At 47.5% G+C, this 21,194-nt stretch overlaps 1 protein-coding gene across 1 annotated transcript in view; it reads left to right on the top strand.

Moving 5' to 3' along the window:
- Positions 1 to 20,434, top strand: part of GALNT18 (polypeptide N-acetylgalactosaminyltransferase 18) — a 340,361-nt gene extending 319,927 nt beyond the window's left edge. Inside the window, exon 11 of the mRNA XM_063094045.1 lies at positions 20,013 to 20,434. Within this exon, the coding sequence (XP_062950115.1) occupies positions 20,013 to 20,159 (147 nt within the window). The 3' untranslated portion in view covers positions 20,160 to 20,434. The remainder of the gene's footprint in view (positions 1 to 20,012) is intronic.
- The last annotated feature ends 760 nt before the right edge of the window (positions 20,435 to 21,194 follow it).

Here is a 21,194-nt window from a genome sequence, read left to right as displayed (position 1 = left end):
TCCCAGGTGGGCCTGCAAAACACATGAGGTCCAATGAAAGGGGATGGTGCGCAGGGGGCTCAGGACTCCTGCCCCTGCCCCTCACTGTCTATGTGACCTCTGCCATGTGTTGCAAGCTGTAAAGGTCCCAATAAGAATGACAGCTAACATTCATTCAGTGCTTACTATGGGCCAGACTTGCTAAGCACTTGGTATATATAAGCTCATTTAATCCTTACCACAACTATATGTGATAGGGACCATTATTCCAACTTTATAGTTGGGGAAACTGAGTCACGGAGAAATTAAATAACATGCCTCAGGCACTCATGTTGGTTATTATTTGTAAAATATTTCCAATTCTATATTATGCTTCTGATTGTCAGAGTATGTTGGAAATGGCCACCTGGAAGGAGGCCAGGGTCAGGGCGGAGGTTTGGGAATACAGGGTTTGTCTTCCTCCCACCTTCCTCTCTTGTTGAAATACCAGATGCCGCAACTGCAGGAGCCTGTTGCCGACCCCACACTGTGCCTGTCAGAAGCCTTTGTCACTTTTTCCACCAGGTTTCTCGCCCAAAGAGGCACAGGACAGGGCTAAATTCCCCCCCTTTCCTCCTTCAAATTGAGTGGCAGAGTCAGTGGGGACAGCTGCATATGTGCCTGGTGAGGAGTGGCTATTGTTTCCTGCTTGGACTAGGTGCAAAGTAGCCTTGCAGGCTGGAGGCAGCAGGGAGACGAATGATCACACCTGGCCCTGTGGAGTTGAGTGGAGCTGACTTCACCGAGGTGAAATGGGGTTCATACCTGGGACTGTCCACTCTCTGCTGCCCTCAGCCAGCCGGCTGGGCCCATGGGTTCAGCTGCTTCTGGGGACTGTGCATGCAACAGTGCAGGGAGTTGGTGGTGGTGGGACCAAGGGTGGGGCAGGGCTGGTGGCTTTTCAGAAGACAAGGTATTTAACTTGGAATGTTTAGAATGTGTAGGAGCTTGCTCCATTTAGAAGGAGCGAGGGGCATTCCAGGGAAAAGAAACAGCATATGCAAAAGTTGTGAGACAGCAAAACCCAGGCCATGTTCAGGGCACTGCAGACAGTCAGGTGTGGCCAGATCCTGGAGGGCACATGGGGAGCAGAGCCTGGAAAAGCCTGGAAGGGCAGCTGGGTCAGGTCGTGCCTGGTGGACTTGGTTCTGTGGAGGGGAGGATGTATGAACCCAGGATGTGTTTAGGTCTGGGCCTCTGAAAGCGCCCTCCTCACCACCACCAGCAGGGATTGTGGAGCTCCTCCAGGGCTCCTGAATCAGCAGGGAAACAGGGCTCTGTCTCTGTCTGTGATCATCGGCCTCTGCATCCAGCCTCATGGAGGTTGCTGTTAATAAGCACAGCAACCCCACCTCCGAGATGAGAAGCACATGCCAAGAAGGCATGTCCTGAGAGCAGTGGAGCTGGAATTCAAATGAACTGCTGAGTCTGAAGCCCAGGCTGCTGTGACACCCACACCCACAGCAGGCCCTTCTGCCGCCCTTCCAGCCTCACAGAGTCCTTCCCACATGTGCCCTGTGGTCTCTGCTGGGGTGACTCTGCAGATCTGGATGTGTTGGCGTGTGCCTGGCCCTCCCTATTCCTGCCACCTCATCTGTCCATCCTGACTGGGGCAGAGAAGGGAACACTCCCCTAAATGGGTGTCCTTGAGACAAAGACCCCCAAACCCAGCTCCCTCCTTCCCTTATCTCAGGGTATGGCCTAGAAAAGTTCTGCTTGAATGGACGTAGCAACCAGCAAAGCAAGCCATGTTGGCATGGAGAGCTCTGGGGACTGGGCAGTTTTTAGCCACTTCAGCATATGTCTAATTAAAACTCCAGAGTGCTTTGGCAACCACATCTTTGATCCTTCTACAAAAGGGAACTGTTTGAAAAATAATATTTTTAAATCTCTAGTTTTCAGACCCAGAGCAGCCACACGCACTTGATATTTAATAATTAACATACGTGAAATTTTTGATTAATGCAAAATGATCAATATTTATCAAGCAACCTGGACACCATCCTCAATCCCTCATTGGTGAGGAGTCGCTGTTGACAAGGCCCAGAGAAGCCAGGAGACTTTCAAATGATTAAAGTTGTGTGCTTGGGCTAATTTTACTGCAACAGATTTTAATCTTTGCAAATTACATGGGGATCCTACCAACTAGAATGTTCTGGTGCAGAAGTTGTACTGAAAGGAGCTTTTACTGGGTGCATTTCAAATCTCCTTTCTGGTTTTACATTATGCATTATTTACTCTCCTGAGGACCACATTTAAGCTCCACAGACACTTGGGCTGAATTAATTTCAAAATAATCTAGTGTGATTCTCTCAGGTTCTCCTACAAAAAAGACAGGCATTTGCATATCTTAGAGTTCCATCTCATACCCTGATTTTCTGTTTAACAAATAAAATGTCTTTCTTCTAACCCCTGCAAGCTCTTCTGAATTTTCAATACTTCAGGTTGAACCAGGACAGCATTAGATACAGACGCTGAGAAACCACATTTGATGAAAACATCTCTTGGCAACGCTGATGTTCAGGGCTCTAATGAGCAATTTTCCGATGATGAACATTCTTTCCTTCAGTCGTTCATCAAACATTTATTGAGCACAGGGGTTGGGCAGGAGGGATGCAGATATGAATCAGACACAACCTCTGCCCTCAAGGAGCTCACGGGCATGTAAACACACAACAAAACTGGGTGATGAGAGCAGAAACAGAGGAATGTATGGTGTTCAGGGGAGCTGGGGTGAACTGCTCTGTCTGCAGAACTCAGGGATGGTTTCATGTGTGAGGCTTGTTTGATCTGGATCTTGGAAGTTGTAGAGACAGTTCCCTGGCATAGAAAGGGAGGAGAAAGCTCCAAGTAGAGGCTCTCCTTAGGCAAAGGCATAAAACAGCAGAGCAAGTTTTAGGACTATGAATCTATTGTTTGGTGTGGGTGCAATTTAGAGTTTGTGATGGTGCATGAGGGAGATAAGACTTGAGAGTCAGGTGGGGCAGATGGTGGTGGTGGTTGAAAGCCATGCAAAGAAGTTTAACTTCACCTACAAGAAAAGGGAGGGACAAGGGGAGGTTCTCTTAAGCAGTAGGTTTCTGTGATGGGGTCTGAAGGATTCCCTGGGCAGCAGAGTACAGGGTGCATTGGAAGGAAAGAGGCTGTAGACAGGGAAGCAAATTAGGGTGGAGGCTGGTTCATCGTCCTGGCGAGAGATGGGAGCACTGGGTTGCCACGGGGGCAAGGGGCCAGGCAGCCGTTGGGGAGGACTTTGAGAGACATGTCAGCAGTCTACTGGATGTAGTAGTGATGGTTTAAATGGTGGTATGTATCGGGGTGGGGAGCATTGTTAATCCAGAGCCACCCCCAGCTCTGTATTTGAAGAACAGCTGGTGGGCAGCCAGAGTTGTCCCCCTCAAGCAACACACCCATCTCTAAACAGCCAACGTTTCCCACATCAGCACATGGTGAAACTCCATTAATATTAGAAGTGGTGGTGGTTGCCTTCAGTGATTTTTTCTAACTTGTGACTCCTCCACGATTAAAGAATTTCCAAAAGTGACCACCTACTGGGATTATTAATTCATACACATTAAGTATATGTGTTTAGATCTTCTGAGAGTGCCTTTTATACTGGGATTTGGGGGACTCTGAGATTCGGTGATGCAGTGTTAGTGAAAGAGGCATTTGGTCAGAAACCCCCAGACCAGTGGAGGGAGAGGGAGGAAGCAGACACCAGGTCACTACGGAGAAGAACTTTGTGGCAGGACCCCTGCCAAGCAAAGCAGTGGACTTCCTCTCAGTGGTAACCAGACCATACCCCCACCCCCGACCACCACCATTACTTTGGTTAAGCAAGTGCTGAAGCCCTCTCTTCAAAGATGTTATTGAAGGCATTCTGGCCCTAGAATGGCTGTTGTTAGGATGTGTTTGAATGCATATGTTTGAATGCATGTGTTTGAATGCATGGTTGAAGGAATAAGGACTGGTTAAGACCAGAAAAACCTCAGGAGGGTTTGAGCTCCCCTTCATACGTGTGAAGGGCTGCCTTGTGTAGCTCTGAGAGGGGACGAGCAGGGGAATCAAGGGCAATTTATAACACCACTTTATCACAGTCAAAGCTGTCCATGAGGTTGGTGGCTCAGGGAGGGGGTGGGCTTGGGGGACCATCAGCAGGCTGTCAAAGGCTATACGGCTTTGAATGGAGTTGGACTAGGTGGTCATAAGGGCTTGCCAGCCCTGAAATTTTCTAACACTAAGCTCCTGAATTTAGACTGCAAACCCTGAGATGGGTTTTTTCCGCTTCAAAATCCCACTGGGTCCACCTGAATACAAAGACCAGGAATTTGAGAATGAGCTAAACTGCTTGTATGAGTGTCTTGATCAACTTTATAGAATCGTTGACCCGTTATTTCACCCCCTGCCCCTCTCTTCCATCAACTAATAGACTGGTGAGCAGGACTGTGTCTCACTTTCAGTATCTCCAGCACCTAACAGAAAGCCTGAGCAGAGGAGACACCCAGCATGCTGGTGACCAAATGAAGGGGTCCTTTGTTAAAAATTCATACGTCTTAATTAAAGGCCTCCTGTGTGCCAGGTCTTGAGCTAGGTATGCGGGAAGTACAAAGATAAATAAAACCTTACCCTCAGTGATTGTCCTAAGATGCATGCATGCTTGCTGAAAACAATCACACTACAGTATTTCAAGGACATTTAAAAGTAATTGTCAAAGGGCCCTGCTGAGCTGGAACCCCTAATTCCCACGATGAACACTCAAGTGGTAGGTAATGCATCCCAGCTGCAGTAGACAGACATCCTCCACTGGTCCTCTCTCAAAGTCATAGGACAAACATGAACTTCTTCCTGTAACTTCAAATTTGGGAGCGGGAGGTGGAAATATTTTATACTGAAACAGATATACATATTGTATGGCATGGAGTACAAGTTTGGGTGAACATATTTAAACAGCAAGAGGATTTGATGAAATGTCAGGGTATTCAGACTGTGCTTCATACTGCCCCAGACTCTGGGTTCTTAGGTGGAAATGTTGGCAAGGGGCATGCAGGGAGCCCCCACATCTCAGCCTTGTGCTTACTTTATTCTCAGTACAGCATTTCTGCACTTTGCAAATGGGGAACATTGAGGATAACAACAGAGATGTCTTTTACTGCCAGGAAAGGAGAGATTTTTCGGGAGTGTGGGGAGACTGCCCGGAAGAGAGCTGAGCTCAGAGCCAAGCCTATCTGCCGAGGGACAGTTGGCTCTGATTTGTAGAGCCTAATTTGATAATCTGATGCAAGATGAGTAACTCACTCAAAACCGAACCTATTTGCAGAGCACATTTCCCAGGGAGCACCACTAATTCTGTCCAAGAATTTCCCCACACCCGAGGAGGAGGAGAAGCCCTTGCCTTTCTTTAGATCCAATTCCCACGCTCTGTCAGCAGGTCAAACGTCGACAACCTTATGTACTGAAAAGAAAAGACTGTAATCGGGTATTTTATTACGGCTGTGGAGTAAAACAGCTTTTCATTTCCCTGTCACAGAAAGAGGCAAGTATGGAATTGTCCAGTTTTGAGAGACTGACAAAGCTTTGTAGGCTCTGAAGTTTTCTTAGTTATTTTTAGTTTATGGCAGTCAGCACTTGCCTCCTGCTCCTCACCCCTCAGAGATCAGGGACCAGAACAGATACAATGACTCAGCTCCCCGCTACCCAGACCAGGATGAGATGTAAAAACCTATTTATCAAACATTTATATGTGTTCACTATGTGCCAAGCACTACTCTGTTCTTTAAATATTACTTAGTCCCCATGACAACGCTATAAGGTACTTACTATAATTATATCCAATTTTACAGATGAGGAAACTGAGGCACAGAGATTAAGTAATCTGTCAAAAGTCAAACCTGGGAATTCTACCTCTGGGATCCATACTTTAAACCACCATACCATGGTGCCTTTGTCTTGCCTCTAGAAAGCTGTAGATTGCTGCAGCTTTGGGGCTGGGGTTTCCCTGGCAAGCCAGTGTCAGGTATGTGTGAACTGGCTGGATCCCTGCCTCCTCAACAAACTCCCTCCAGTAACACTTCTCCACCTATCCTTTTGCACTTGATGTTGCAATCACCCCATCTTCAGTCCAATGGACCCTCACAGCCAAGTCCAGGCAAAATCTCACTCAGGCACATGTGAGTCTCCTTTAAGAAAGAAAACAACAAAGTACTTATTGAATAGATCAGGTGTTGAATATTCACAATACAGAAAGACCACTTTACAAAAAAGACTTAATCTCAGGGTTTCTTTAACTAGCCCTAACATTCCACCCATGCTTTGAAGTATTTGATTACTAATTATTAACTTCTTAACCTGGAAAGTTCTGAGCCACTATGCTTAAAGCCAAAGACCCACCAGGCTGCTTGCCCAGGGAAAATTAATTGCAAAGGGAAGTGGAATGGGATCTCTGAAGTAAGCAGAGAAGTCTTCAGGATGCTAAATTCGGTATACACACAACCTCCTCATGAACACCTTGATTACAAAGGTGAGACTAGCCTGAGCTCAGCTCAGATACTCCAGATGCTCCATCTCTGCGTGCAAGCAACAAACTGGGCCCAGCCCTTTCCTGAAAGAGGGTCAGGACTTGTTTGTGCTCCTCAGAGTGTGGTTCTGGACCAGCACCCCAGCTCCACAGCACCAGAGAACTTAGAGAGGCATTGTCGGGCTTCACCCCAGACCTACTAATCAGAAGGGGGGGGCAGTGAGCTATAGTTTAACAAGCCCCCCCAGGTGACTCTACATCTCTAATGAATACACTCAGCCTACATCCCTGGGAGGAAAGGGGCTAGTTACTGTGGTGCTAGACACACACTTGGGGAAACTGAGGCAGAGAGGCACTTGGCTGTAGAATCATCTGGGATCTGCTCCTCAGTGCCCAACGGGCTCAGGGACTGTGGCTTCCGTGTGCCTCAATGTGCACATAGTCAGTCCTCTATGTTGAGACATGAACTGAGTGCTCCAGAGTGCTGTCTCTTTCTGCAAATGAGAAACCAGAAGCCAGGATGGCACAGACATCTACCTGGGTCACATGGCCAAGACTGGGAGCAGAGAGAGTCCTCTGTTCTTTGCTTCTGTGCATGCCCTTTCCAGTCACTCCTCCAGAGAGGCCCAGAGGAGGAACTAGGCTGGGGTCTGGGAACCCGGCTCTAGGAATTTTTATTAGCCTTCTTAATTCTATACGTTCAACTTTAGATTTTTTTTTTCATTGCTGTTTCCATATTTAATTTGGTCTCCATTCCAATTAAGCTCTCTGTGTGTTGCGGCTTCTCTCCTGCCAGGTTTAATTGCCCTTATTTAAATTCTTTAATTAAAAGTATTGTGTGTTTCCAGATCATGTAGTTGTAAGTATTACATAAATAATTTAGATGCCTGGACTGGTAAACCAAGCCACGGTGCCCTCCACAGAGGGAGGGGCTGCCGGGGTCTCTACCTCAAGCCCCAGCCCCAGAGCCATGGACTTCCCAGAGGCTATAGGCTGGGCCTTGGGAGTTAGGACAGCAGTCTGCTAGTAGGTGTCCCTGCTTCCTTCCTTCCTCTAATGCTCTGTGCCCAGCACAGCTCCCAGAGTGACCCAGTTAACACATCAGTCAGGCCCTGCAATGGCTGGCCCTGTCACTCAGACTAAAAGCCAAAGTCTGTTCAATGGCCTATGAGCCCACACAACTGACCCCACCCTCACCTCTTGGGCATCCTCTCCTGCCCCTAACCCCCTGCTTGCTCTGCTCCCGCAGTCCTGCAGCCCTGCTGTTCTCTGAGCATGCCAGGCCCGCTGCTGGTGAGGGACTCCCCCAGCTACCCCAGTCTCCCCCCCTCCACCTCCATGTCTTTGCTCAGATCCCACCTGACTAAGGATCTCCCTGAACACCTCTTACAATTGCCACCTGCCTCCTCTCTCCACCACCATGAACTTCTTTCCCTGTGTACAATTCTGTGCCCAGCTTGTCACATACTATGGAATGTATTGCCTGCTCTCCTCCTAGAAGATAATCTTTACAAAAACAAAGATCCTTTTCTGTTTAGTCACTGATGTATCTCTGTGGCCTAGAACTGTTCCTGGTACACAGAAGGCACTCATTAAATATTCTCTGGATGGATGAAAGGATGAATGAATCGTGCCTCTGCAGAGAGCCTTCAAAGGGAGCAGAGCAGACTGGCTCCCTAGAGTCTGCTGAGGCTGAGATGACCTTTCTCCACCTGGTATTGGGGCATCCCCAGCTCCTGCAATCTAGTCCACTACCTCTGAGGCATGCACGGGGCAGGATAAAGGGTGGGGTGGGGCTGACCACTTATCCGAGTGAGGAACAGTGAAGGAGGCATACCCCCTGGTTCCCAGCCTGGCTCTACCACTTACTGACCATGTGACCCTAGGCAAGTCTCCCAACCTCTCAGCCTCAGTCTCCAATTCTATAAAATGGAGATAATTGTCATCTCCACCTCTCAGGCTGTTGTGAGGAATACATGAGATTGGGCATGTAAGGCATTGACGCAGTGCTAGGCGAATGGTAAATAAGCACGACCTGCGGTTACTTTCATCTCAGGTACAGGTTGAGGTTCCGATAGCAACAACACCAGGCTGCTCCCAAGGGTGCTGAACTTACCAGGAAGGCACTGGATGGAGGAAAGGAAGGCTGCCTTGCAGTTTCTGTGAATGGAATTTGCTCAGAGAGAAGGGAAGAGCTCCAAGTTTGTTCAGTGAGCATGGTCAAGGTCTGAGGCGGATGGGAGGGAGACAGTGCTAGCGGCCAGTGCTAGCCCCAGCACCAGGGCTGGCCTGGCTCCTCCCCCCAGGCACCAGATGTGTTCCCAAGGAGCACACCAGGGCTCTGCTCAGAGAGGCCCCAACGTGGCCTTACTGCCCTGTTCTAGAAAGCTCCTCCCGCAGCCTCCAGGGAGGGAGCTCCCCTTGGCCTCATAGTCCACTCTCCCTGACAGGCCCAGATATCTTCACCGAGGTGGTGTCCCTTCCACCCGCCTCCTCCAACCCCGCTCTTGGCCTCCACCCATTTCTTCCACATTCTTCCAGGAGGCCACACTGGCTGTTCATGACCCCGGGGTCACCACACTTCCTGTCTCTAGGGTGCTGAGGGCATGCTTTGGGCCGGGGCAGGGCCTGGGAAATGTCAGCTGTGAGTCCCTGAAGGACACTTGACTTCCCAGAGCTCCCACCTCCCTCTCTGGGCTTGGCAAGGTGCCCCCATAGAAGGCAGGCACATGGGGCTCAGAGTGCGCCTCAGTGGCTGGCAGGAAAGGAGGGGGCTGCGGCCTCTTCTGTTCTCAACAAGTTTCTCCAGTCTTTGGTTCAGCAGCCTCACAGTTAGCGAGGCCTGGCCTGAGGATATGCTGAGCAGCCAGAATCTGCGGCAGAGTGGCGGGGGCTCTCAGTCCAGCCCCCCTTTCTGTTTGTTGAGCACGTTTGCCGGAGCCCCCGCCCTGATGCTATGAACAGCCTCACGTCTGCTTGCTGTTTCGTAGCTGATAAAGGCATTTCCCATCAGTCCTTCTGCTCAGCCTCCCACTGAGAGGGACAGAGATTATCATCTGACCCCACAGACAATGAAACCAGAAGGGCGGAGAGGCTTGTCCAAGGCCACACAGCTGACAATCAGAGAAGCCACGTCCTCAGCCTCCCACTTCGGCCTTCGCTTTCCACCTCCCGTCTGAAACGCCAGCAGGCCTTGTGACTCAGAGAGCTGGGCTGGTTTCAGTCCTCCCTGCCTGAGCTCTGCTGCCAGCGTGGTGGGGTAGGACACCTCACTGGGCCAACAGGGCTGTTGGAGGGGCCGGGGAGGCTGGCAGCAGCTCTGCTTAAAGAAGCACCCGTGACATGGCCCAGCCTGGGTGCAGGCAGCAGATGTGCTCAGGCTCAGGGGCCTCAAAGTTTCTCACAGAAGCTGTAGAAACCTGGGCAGGAGAGCGATGGGCTGACCTTGCTGGGAGCAAGCGTCACAGAGATGGCACTGCATCCAAAAGTCCAGCCTTGGAGGGGCAGGATGGAGACCCAAGATGGACCGCAGCTTCTGAGAGGACAAATTTCAGCTGGCCTCTACACCATCCTAGCATGGCTCAGGAGCGTGTGTGGCCACCGAAGGTGTGATTCCTTGGCTATGTTGAAGCCCATTGTCCCGTGTAAGTGAGGTGGTGGCTCTCGGCTCTGTGGTCAGTCCTGAGCAACACAAAAGCTTGTCCAAAGGAGAGCAGTCACAGGGAAAAAGTTATGCAAAACTGTCCAACAAGGAACTGGGAAAGTTAAACCTGGAAACGCATAGAACTGGGGGGCTGTGGGCCTCTCCTCCTGCTGGAAGGGAATGAGAGGAGAAGCAGCAGACACAGTGTGGAAGCCCGAGGGGAAGTCTGCAACCCCTTGGTGGACACCCAAGGCAAGGACTTTAGTTCAGTGGGAGGAGAATGCCCCAAGGGTGGGCAGCTTGTGGGGGTGAATGAGCTTGTTCAGGAAGGCTGAGCTCCTGGCCCCTGCAGGAGCCAAGCAAGCTGCAGTACAGAGGTGTGCAGCCTGCAGGTGAGAGTGAGAGGTTGGCCCTCAAGGTCTCCTCCAACATGGAGATTCTGGGGCCTTCCCAGGCCCTTGTTTAGCAGCCAGTCATTCTGGGTTTCTCTATGGCTGCACCTGTGGTCCCCAGGGGAGCTCACTATCTTGGTTTCCGCTTTGTTCCGTGGTCTCCCTGCTGTTGGGTGCAGTGAGCCACTGCTCTCCCCAGTGGAGGTGCTGGGGTGTGGGGTGCAGGGGGAGGGAGCCTGCTTCATTCATTTGACCACTTCTGAAGGGGTTTGTGTGATCTGCTGGGCTGTCTCCCATACAACGGAAATTGAGAATTCCATACCTCCCCAACACATGTACACACAGCCCTCGACCCTCTGCCACCAGCTTCTCATCCCCTGCCTCCTTCATTTGCTTCTCAAAGTCCTTTCTGAGGGAGCTGGGTTTTTTTTTTTTTAGTTGAAGAATAACACACATATATCCAGAAATGTGCACAAAACATGCATGTTCAACTCAGTGATTTAAAACAAAGCAAACACCTAAGCAACCACCACCCAAGTCAGGAAATAGCACACTGCCAGCACCCCAGGAGCCCCCTCTTGGCTCCTGCCAATCACGACCCCACTCCCTCATCCCCAAAGGTAACCACATCCTGACTTTAACAGTATAGTTTTAGGGAGTTTTCAAGATGGCGGTGGCTGCGGCGGCTGGCGCGGAGTAGCTGAGGTGGAAAAGGCGGCCACTGGGCCTCAGGCAGCTGGGAAACTTGTGGACCTTCCTCTCACCATCTCTTAAGGGAGGACCGCAGCTGCTGGCCGGTCGTGGGGGTTGACTGCCACTTTGCCCCTGGCAGGAGAGGCTGCCTCACTTACAGGCAACAGCTTTGAAGTGTGGAGCAGGAAAAGAACTGTTTCTTAGCTGCAAAAGTGAGTCTCTAAACAGGGAACGCGGCGCCAGGGCTGCTGTGGATGCAGACAGGATCCCGGAGGCCGGGGCCGCGCTGAAGGCGACCAGCTGCCCTATTCAGGAATCGAGGTTTCAGGCCGGCATTAAAGAAGATTCCTGGGAGCGCCCAAGCCGCTCCGCGACTGAACAGCCCAAGGCGGCAGCGGCCGAGAATGGGGAAGGCGACAAACCAGAGACAGAGAGTGAGCACCCGACCTGGCACAGCACTGTGAGTGACCCTTGGCCCAGCTCTGTGCGGGGGGCTGACGCCCACCCGGCTCCTGCCTGCACCACCAGGCCACTCACCGCCCCGGGGCTGCCTCCATTTTCCCAGGTGCTGGCAGCTCCGCCCGGCTCGGCCAGCACTGAGCCTTCCCACTTGCTTGACCCGGCGCAGGGCTTTCCGGAGCCTGCGGGCCGGCCTCCCCTCCCACTCCCTCCGCGGTTCTCTGGCAGGGCTAGTGCTGGGGGGCATCCCCGGCCAGTGTCGGGAGGGCAAGGAAGTACGGGCGGGCCAACTGTCACTCCAACACACCCTGGACTCCGGCCTCCAGTAAACTTCCTGTTACTGGGAGGCAGATACCATCTCTGCTGCCACCAGTTCGGAAAAAAGCCTAACGAATTTCTGGTTGGGAATAGTGTGGTAGGAGAGTTCCCAGGTCCGCTTGAACCTACCAGAGAGCTGGCTGCAGGCAGGCGCTAGATTCGGTCTATGCCAGGGGGATACAAAGGTGAACAAGACCTGAGAAAGATCTACACAGTGCTACAAAGGCACCCAGAGTGACCGGTCGGTCGTCTGTGCCTAGCAGAAACCTGGTAGACTTCCTGGGTGAGGCGGTGCCGAGCAGGGTCTTGAAGGCCCAGCTGATAGATGAGGGGTGCAGAAGACACGCCCTGGCCCAGCACAATGCGCACAGAGTGGGGAGACGTGCAGCCAGGGAGGCGGAGACTGGACAGAAACCACACACCCGGTGGGGTCGCCACTGCATGATCTAACAGCCTGGGCCAGAGCACACGGAACAGGGAGAAGTCCTGCACAGGAAGTGAAAGCTCAACAGAGATCACACACCCTGTGGTACGTGATCCACCAGCCCAGCAGAGTCCAAGCTGACCAGAAAGGTGGCTCCCCGGAGAAGCCCAAGACCCGAGGCAACCACACACACAAGGCACTAGAGGCCAACTGAGCAGTCACGGAGGTAGCCATACGAAATTGGCAACCACAGCAACATCCTAGTTAGTCAATAGTCTCAAACCGGTGGACTGTGAAACCCCCTGCCACAATGAATAAACACCAATAAAAAGATACCAGAAATACAAAAAATCAAGAAAGTACACCACCAAAAGTTAATAAATCTCAAACTCTAGATCCTTTAGAACAAGAAGCCCTTGAAATGACTGACAAGGAATTTCGAGTGATAATTCTAAGGAAACTGAATGAGATACAAGAAAACTCGGCTAGACATCATGATGAAATGAGGAAAAGTATACAGGATCTGAAAGAGGAAATGTACAAGGAAATCAATGACCTGAAAAAAAATGTAGCAGAACTTGCTGAACTGAAGAAGTTATTCAGCGAAATAAAAAGCACAACAGAGAGTTTAAGCAGCAGGCTTCTCGAAGTTGAAGAGAGAACCTCTGAACTTGAAGATGGGCTGTTTGAAATAACACAAGCAGACAAAAAGAAAGAAAAAAGAATCAAGGACATTGAAGAAAATCTGAGAGAGATATCAGACAACCTTAAGCGCTCAAATATCCGAGTCATGGGTATTCCAGAAGGGGAGGAAAATGGAGATTCCATAGAAAACATATTCAAGAAAATAGTGGCAGAAAACTTCCCAGGTATAGGAAAAATCACAGATCTTCAGATCCAGGAAGCTCAACGATCTCCAAATGTATTCAACCCAAAAAGACCTTCTCCAAGACATGTCATAGTCAAATTGGCAAAACTCAGAGACAAAGAGAGAATCTTAAAAGCTGCAAGAGAGAAGCGTCAAATCACCTATAAGGGAGCCCCAATCAGGTTAACATCAGACTTTTCATCACAAACCCTAAGAGCTAGAAAGGAATGGGATGATATTTTCAAAATACTAAAAGACAAAGATTGCCAGCCAAGAATACTCTACCCTGCAAGGCTATCCTTCCGAAATGAAGGGCAAATAGTATACTTCTCAGACAAACGAAAGCTGTGGGAGTTCACTACCACACGAGCACCCTTACAAGAAATCCTCAAGGGAGTACTGGGTTTGGTTCCTGAAAAATAACTACCATTGCCATAAAAACCCAAGAAAAATCTAAACCCGCTAGTATAATAAAAATGGCATTCATGAAGAGAAAACAAGCAAACAAAAACACTATCTACAACCTAAGGAACCAACAAACACAGAAACCAAACAGTAAATCAGAAAGCAAGGAACAAAAGACACCTAAGACAACCAAACAACCAATAAAATGCTAGGAATAAATCAACACCTTTCAATAACAACTCTTAATGTAAAAGGCTAAAATTCGCCAATCAAAAGACACAGACTGGCTGACTGGATCAAAAAGCAGGACCCAACTATATGCTGCCTACAAGAGACCCACCTCACCCATAAAGATTCACACAGACTAAGAGTGAAAGGATGGAAAAAGATTTACCATGCAAACAGAAAAGAAAAACGAGCTGGAGTGGCTATTCTTATATCTGACAAAATAGACTTTAAACTAAAAACCATAAAAAGAGACAATGAGGGACACTACTTAATGATAAAAAGGACTGATCCATCAAGAAGACATAACAATCATAAATATGTACGCACCCAATGTTGGAGCAGCCAGATTTATAAAACAAACTCTATTAGACCTAAAGAAGGAAATAGACACTAATACCATAATAGCAGGGGACCTGAACACCCCACTGTCCATATTAGACAGATCATCTAGGCAAAGAATCAGTAGAGAAACACAAGATCTAAACAAGACTCTAGACCAATTGGAATTGGCAGATATCTACAGAACATTCCACCCAACAACCTCAGAATATTCATTCTTCTCATCAGCACATGGATCATTCTCCAGGATAGATCACATATTAGGTCACAAATCAAGTCTCAATAAATTCAAAAAAATTGGAATTATCCCATGTATCTTCTCAGACAACAATGGATTAAAACTAGAAATTAATAACAAACGAAACTCTGGAAACTGTACAAACACATGGAAATTAAACAGCATTCTACTTAATGACATATGGGTCCAAGAAGAAATCAAGCAGGAAATCAAAAAATTTATTGAAACTAATGAAAACAATGATACATCATACCAAAACCTGTGGGATATTGCAAAAGCAGTATTGAGGGGAAAATTTATTGCATTAAACGCTCACTTCAGAAGAATAGAAAGATGGCAAGTGAATAACCTAACACTTCACCTTAAAGAACTAGAAAAACAAGAACAATCCAAACCTAAAGTTAGCACACGGAAAGAAATCATTAAGATCAGAGCAGAACTGAATGAAATTGAAAACCAAAAAACAATTCAAAAGATCAACGAATCAAAAAGTTGGTTTTTTGAAAAGATAAATAAAATTGACAAACCATTAGCATGGCTAACAAAAAAAAGAAGAGAGAAGACTCAAATAACAAAAATTAGAAATGAAAAAGGCGATATTACAACTGATTCATCTGAAATACAAGGAATCATTCTAGACTACTATAAACAACTATACGCCAACAAATTTGAAAATCTGGAGGAAATGGATAAATTTCTGGACACACACAAGCTCCCAAAACTGAACGATGAAGACGTAGAAAATTTGAACAGACCAATAACAATAAAGGAGATTGAAGCTGTTATCAGAAGGCTCCCAACAAAGAAAAGCCCAGGACCAGATGATTCACAGCAGAATTTTACCAAATATTCAAATAGGATTTGACACTGATTCTTTACAAACTATTCCAAAAGATTGAAATGGACGCAAATCTCCCAAACTCATTCTATGAAGCAAACATCATCCTGATACCAAAACCAGGTAAAGATATAACCAAAAAAGAAAACTACAGGCCGATATCCTTGATGAATATAGATGCAAAAATTCTCACTAAAATACTAGCAAACAGAATACAGCAACACATACGTAAAATTATTCATCACGATCAAGTGGGATTCATCCCAGGGATGCAAGGTTGGTTCAACATACACAAATCAATAAATGTGATACACCATATTAATAAACTCAAACACAAGGACCATATGATCATCTCTATAGATGCTGAAAAACCATTTCATAAAGTTCAGCACTCATTCATGACAAAGACCCTCTATAAGTTAGGTATAGAGAGAAAGTATCTCAACATAATTAAAGCCATTTATGCCAAACCCACTGCCAGTATCATCCTGAATGGGGAAAAGCTGAAAGCTTTTCCTTTAAGAACAGGAACTAGACAAGGATGCCCACTCTCACCACTCCTATTCAACATAGTGTTGGAAGTACTAGCCAGAGCAATCAGAGAAGAGAAGGAAATAAAGGGCACCCAGATTGGAAAAGAGGAAGTCAAACTGTCCCTGTTTGCAGATGACATGATCCTATATATCGAACAGCCTAAAACCTCTACAAAAAAACTGTTGGAATTGATAAATGATTTCAGCACAGTAGCAGGATACAAAATCAACACACAAAAATCAGTAGCATTTCTTTTCTCCAATAATGAACATGCAGAACGAGAAATCAAGAAAGCCTGCCCATTTACAATAGCCACCAAAAAAGTAAAATACTTAGGAATTGAGTTAACCAAGGAGGTGAAAAATCTCTATAATGAGAACTACAAACCACTGCTGAGAGAAATTAGAGAGGATACAAGAAGATGGAAAGATATCCCATGCTGTTGGATTGGAAGAATCAACATAGTGAAAATGTCCATACTACCCAAAGTGAAATACAAATTCAATGCAATCCCCATCAAAATCCCAAAGACATTTTTCTCAGAAATGGAAAAAACTATCCAGACATTTATATGGAACAATAAAAGACCACGCATAGCCAAAGCAATGCTGAGCAAAAAAAAATAAAGCTGGAGGTATAACACTACCTGACTTTAAGCTATACTACAAAGCTATAATAACCAAAACAGTATGGTACTGGCATAAAAACAGACACACTGACCAATGGAATAGAATAGAGAATCCAGAAATCAACCCACACACTTACTTCCATCTGATCTTTGACAAAGACACCAAGCCTATTCACTGGCGAAGGGACTGCCTCTTCAGCAAATGGTGCTGGGATAACTGGAAATCCATATGCAGGAGAACGAAACTAGATCCATACCTCTCACCGTATACTAAAATCAACTCAAAATGGATTAAGGATTTAAATATACACCCTGAAACAATAAAACTTCTTAAAGAAAACATAGGAGAAACACTTCAGGAAATAGGACTGGGCACAGACTTCATGAATACGATCCCAAAAGCACGGGCAACCAAAGGAAAAATAAACAAATGGGATTATATCAAACTAAAAAGCTTCTGCACAGCAAAAGAAACAATTAAAAGAGTTAAAAGACAACCAACAGAGTGGGAGAAAATATTTGCAAAATATACATCTGACAAAGGATTAATATCCAGAATATATAAGGAACTCAAACAACTTTACAAGAAGAAAACAAGCAACCCAATTAAAAAATGGGCAAAAGAGCTAAGTAGGCATTTCTCTAAGGAAGATATACAAATGGCCAACAGGCATATGAAAAAATGCTCAACATCACTCAGCATCCGGGAAATGCAAATCAAAACCACACTGAGATACCATCTAACCCCAGTTAGGATGGCTAAAATCCAAAAGACTCTGAACGATAAATGCTGGCGAGGTTGCGGAGAAAAAGGAACTCTCATACACTGTTGGTGGGACTGCAAAATGGTGCAGCCTCTATGGAAAATGCTATGGAGGTTCCTCAAACAATTGCAGATAGATCTACCATACGACCCAGCTATCCCACTGTTGGGAATATACCCAGAGGAATGGAAATCATCAAGTCGAAGGTTTACCGGTTCCCCAATGTTTATCGCAGCACTCTTTACAATAGCCAAGAGTTGGAACCAGCCCAAATGCCCATCATCAGATGAGTGGATACGGAAAATGTGGTACATCTACACAATGGAATACTACTCAGCTATAAAAACGAATGAAATACTGCCATTTGCAACAACATGGATGGACCTTGAGAGAATTATATTAGTGAAACAAGTCTGGCACAGAAAGAGAAATACCACATGTTCTCACTTATTGGTGGGAGCTAAAAATTAATATATCAATTCACACACACACACAAACACACACACACACACACACACAAAAACGGGGGGGGGAGAAGATATAACAACCACAATTACTTGAAGTTGATACGACAAGCAAACAGAAAGGACATTTTTGGGGGGGAGTGGGGGAGGGAGAAGGGAGGGAGGTTTTGGTGATGGGGAGCAATAATCAGCCACAATGTATATCGACAAAATAAAATTAAAAAAAAAAAAAAAAAAAGTCTTTCCTAATCAAAAAAAAAAAAAAAAAAAACAGTATGGTTTTATGTTGCCTGTTTGGGAAGTTTATATAGATAGTTATGTATGTAATTTTGTCTGTCTTTTTGTGTTCAGCATTGTGTTTATGAGAGTTATCCTTGAGTGTAGCTCTAGTTTGTTTTCATTGCTGTATAGTACTTCACTTTATGAATATACCACAGTTATTTATCCATTCTACTCTTGATGGATGTCTGGTTTGTTTCCATGCTGGGGCTCTTACAAATCATGTTTCAGAAAGCATTCAAGTGCATGTCTTTGGTGCGCACCTTTTTGTTAGAATTGTTGGGTCACGGGGTGTGTATGTTCAACTGTAGTAAATACCGCCAGTTTCCGAGGTTGTTATAAGAACTGAACATCTTGACGTTCTCTTGACATGTCAGTTGCTGACATAGGGATGGTTGTGGCAGACTCAGGATTACTTCCTTACAGAAGAGGTTTGCCATCTCCCTTTCTCAGTGCACTGTGAGCTGGAGAAGGCACCAGATGGAGAGTGCCAAGCCACCTGTGGGGACTGGAGGAGGTGGGGGTGGGAGGTGGAGAATGTGGAGGAAATGGAGCAAGAGCTGGACTTTGAAACATGGCAGTGGCTTAGCCTGCTACGGAAGCATGGAGAAGGACCCAGACAGAGGGCACAGCTCGTTCAAAGTCCAGAAACCCAGAGATAATGCAGATAGATTCAGAAAACTACAAGCAGTTTGGTATGGCTGCAGCAGAAGGTGTGGAGCTGTGGGAAGGGTCAGAGGGGAGGCGAGAGAGAAAGGCAGTCCCATGCCGTGAAGGCCTTCAGGGCTGCGCTGAGGAGCTCGCACTTTGTCCTGCAGGCCAGACGTACATTTTGGAAAGAGCCCCACTCCCTGCCTCTGGAGGTTGGAAGGGAGGCCCATTAGGAGTCTGATTGTCCAGGTGAGAAAAGATGGATAGGGATAAGGGCACAGTCACAAGACTTGAGGGAGGTGGAATTGGCACGACTTGGTGCCTAATTGGATGCTTAGGAGAAGGATGAATAAATGAAAATGTCCAGGTTTCCCACACAAATACTTGGTTCCTACCAAGATGGGAAATAGAGAAGGAGTAGGTTCTAGGGAAGAGATAAATTTGACCATAGGCTCAAGTGCCATAAGCTACAAGGGGCCCACTTATAAGGACCTCCATGCGCCCAAGCAATTCTACCTACTTGGGAGGCCAAAGTCCAGTTTGGCACAACCTTGGTGACAACTCAGAGATGCTCAAACAGTCCAGGCTAATTCCCCAGGCTCACAACCAGCAGCCCCAGATGGTCCAATCCCTGCAACGATATCACTAAAAACAAAATATGGGGATTTCCTCTTTGCTGCTGTAGGACTGCTTTGGGAAGCAGAACATCACTTCCTTCAAGGGGCTTTGGGACATAAATTAAGTGTGCATGGCTACAGAACATTCTGGAACATCAGTAGCATGGGTCAAAAAATGCTTGTCCAGGGTTTAGGAAGCCCATTGGCCTACTAAACACTACCCAGGAGGCTGGGTTTGGTTGAGGCCCACACTGATAAGTGCAGAGGCCAGTTGGGGGATGGACCCTAGGAGCAGGAGGGTCCCGGGCCTCTGGTCATGCTCAAATGAAGGATGATCATGGAGTCATCCCGAGGAACGAGGCTTTTCAGAGCAAGGCCAGCTAATGGCTGTGGGGAGCAGGGCCCAGTCCTCAGGGTAGGAGTTATAGTAACAAACCAGCATGCCACAGCCCGGCCTGGTAAGGGAGGTCTCTGTCCTGGCAAAGAATGAGAGTGCTGTGAAGAAAACTGAGGCACATTTCCAGGCTTCTGGGGAGGAGATCAAAGATGGGGGAGCTTGCAGTTTTGAGGGAATGCTGGTCCCCAAGCGTCTGGCCACACAGATAACTCCAGCCCCACCAGCTGCCAGGCCTGAGGTTCCCCAAGGCTCCCCGAATTTCCTCTCCTCCTCTGACCCTACTCTCCACCTTGGCTCCTAGGGAGGCCCCATCCAGAACCGCAAGTCCAAGCGCTGCCTGGAGCTGCAGGAGAACAGCGACATGGAGTTCGGCTTCCAGCTGGTGCTGCAGAAGTGCTCGGGCCAGCACTGGAGCATCACCAACGTCCTGAGGAGCCTGGAGTCCTGACCCCGCCCAAGCCGCCGCCGGCCCGCCCCTTTGCTACTGTGTAGCACCTGCCGAAACGTTGCCTGCTGTCTGTGTGGGGTTGTTTGGAGTCTGGGGAACCAGGTTCATGAGCCCCCCAAAAGAGCTTTTTATTTCCTATTCAATTTTCATGGAGTTTATAGAAAGATGCTGAATGGTGGATGAGGGTGTAATATCATAAACTATTTTGCAACTGTAAATAGGGGACAAATGGAAAATATTTATAACTGATAATAAAATACAATTGATTAAGAAAAGAGTTTTTGCAGTCATTTGGCACTCTCTGGAGATTCATGCCTGGCTTCTGAACTTGGAGTTCTTGTAGCCAAAGATGTGTCCCTGTTTGCCCTTCCTGCGTCACATCCCTGAGAAAGGAGGATTTAAACCCCTGCAGACAGTGGGAGCTTGTTGTGCAAGCTGCCAGCTCTCTTTGTTGGGCCTAGACAGAGAGAAGGGCACTCTGACCTCAGGCCCCAACCCCGGAGGGAAGGTCCCCTGCCTTTGCCACAGCAGGTTCCTCCTCCAGAAGACAGACTCAGTGCCTCCTTCCAAAGAAATCTCCATGGGTCACTGGCCACTGGACATCACCTGCTGGGCTTCAGACTACACTGCTCTCTCCTGGAGTTACCAAGTCACCTCCTTCACCTCCCAAAACTGTCCCCTGCCCAGTCCCTCAACCAACAGAAAATGCCCTATCCAGTGAATAAGACTGGTTTGGATCCTTCCGTGCATCATGGTGTACTAGATTCCCAGGACTACTGTGACAAAGTACCACACACTGGGTGGCTTAAACAACAGAAAATTACTGTCTCCCAGTCTGGAGGCTAGAGGTCCAAAACCAAGGTGTTGACAGGGTTGGTGGCTTCTGAGGGCTGTAAGGGAGAATCTGTTCCACGCCCCTCTCCTAGCTTCTGGTAGCCTCAGGAGTTCCTTGGCTTGTCAATGGCCATCTTCTTCTTGTGTCTTCGTCTTGTCCTTCATTTCTATGTGTCTTTCTCCTGTGTCCAAATTTCCCAG

The sequence above is a fragment of the Cynocephalus volans genome, chromosome 4 (genome assembly GCF_027409185.1).
Source record: "Cynocephalus volans isolate mCynVol1 chromosome 4, mCynVol1.pri, whole genome shotgun sequence".
In the NCBI taxonomy this organism is placed as follows: domain Eukaryota; kingdom Metazoa; phylum Chordata; class Mammalia; order Dermoptera; family Cynocephalidae; genus Cynocephalus; species Cynocephalus volans.
This window is presented reverse-complemented; position numbering and strand designations above follow the sequence as displayed.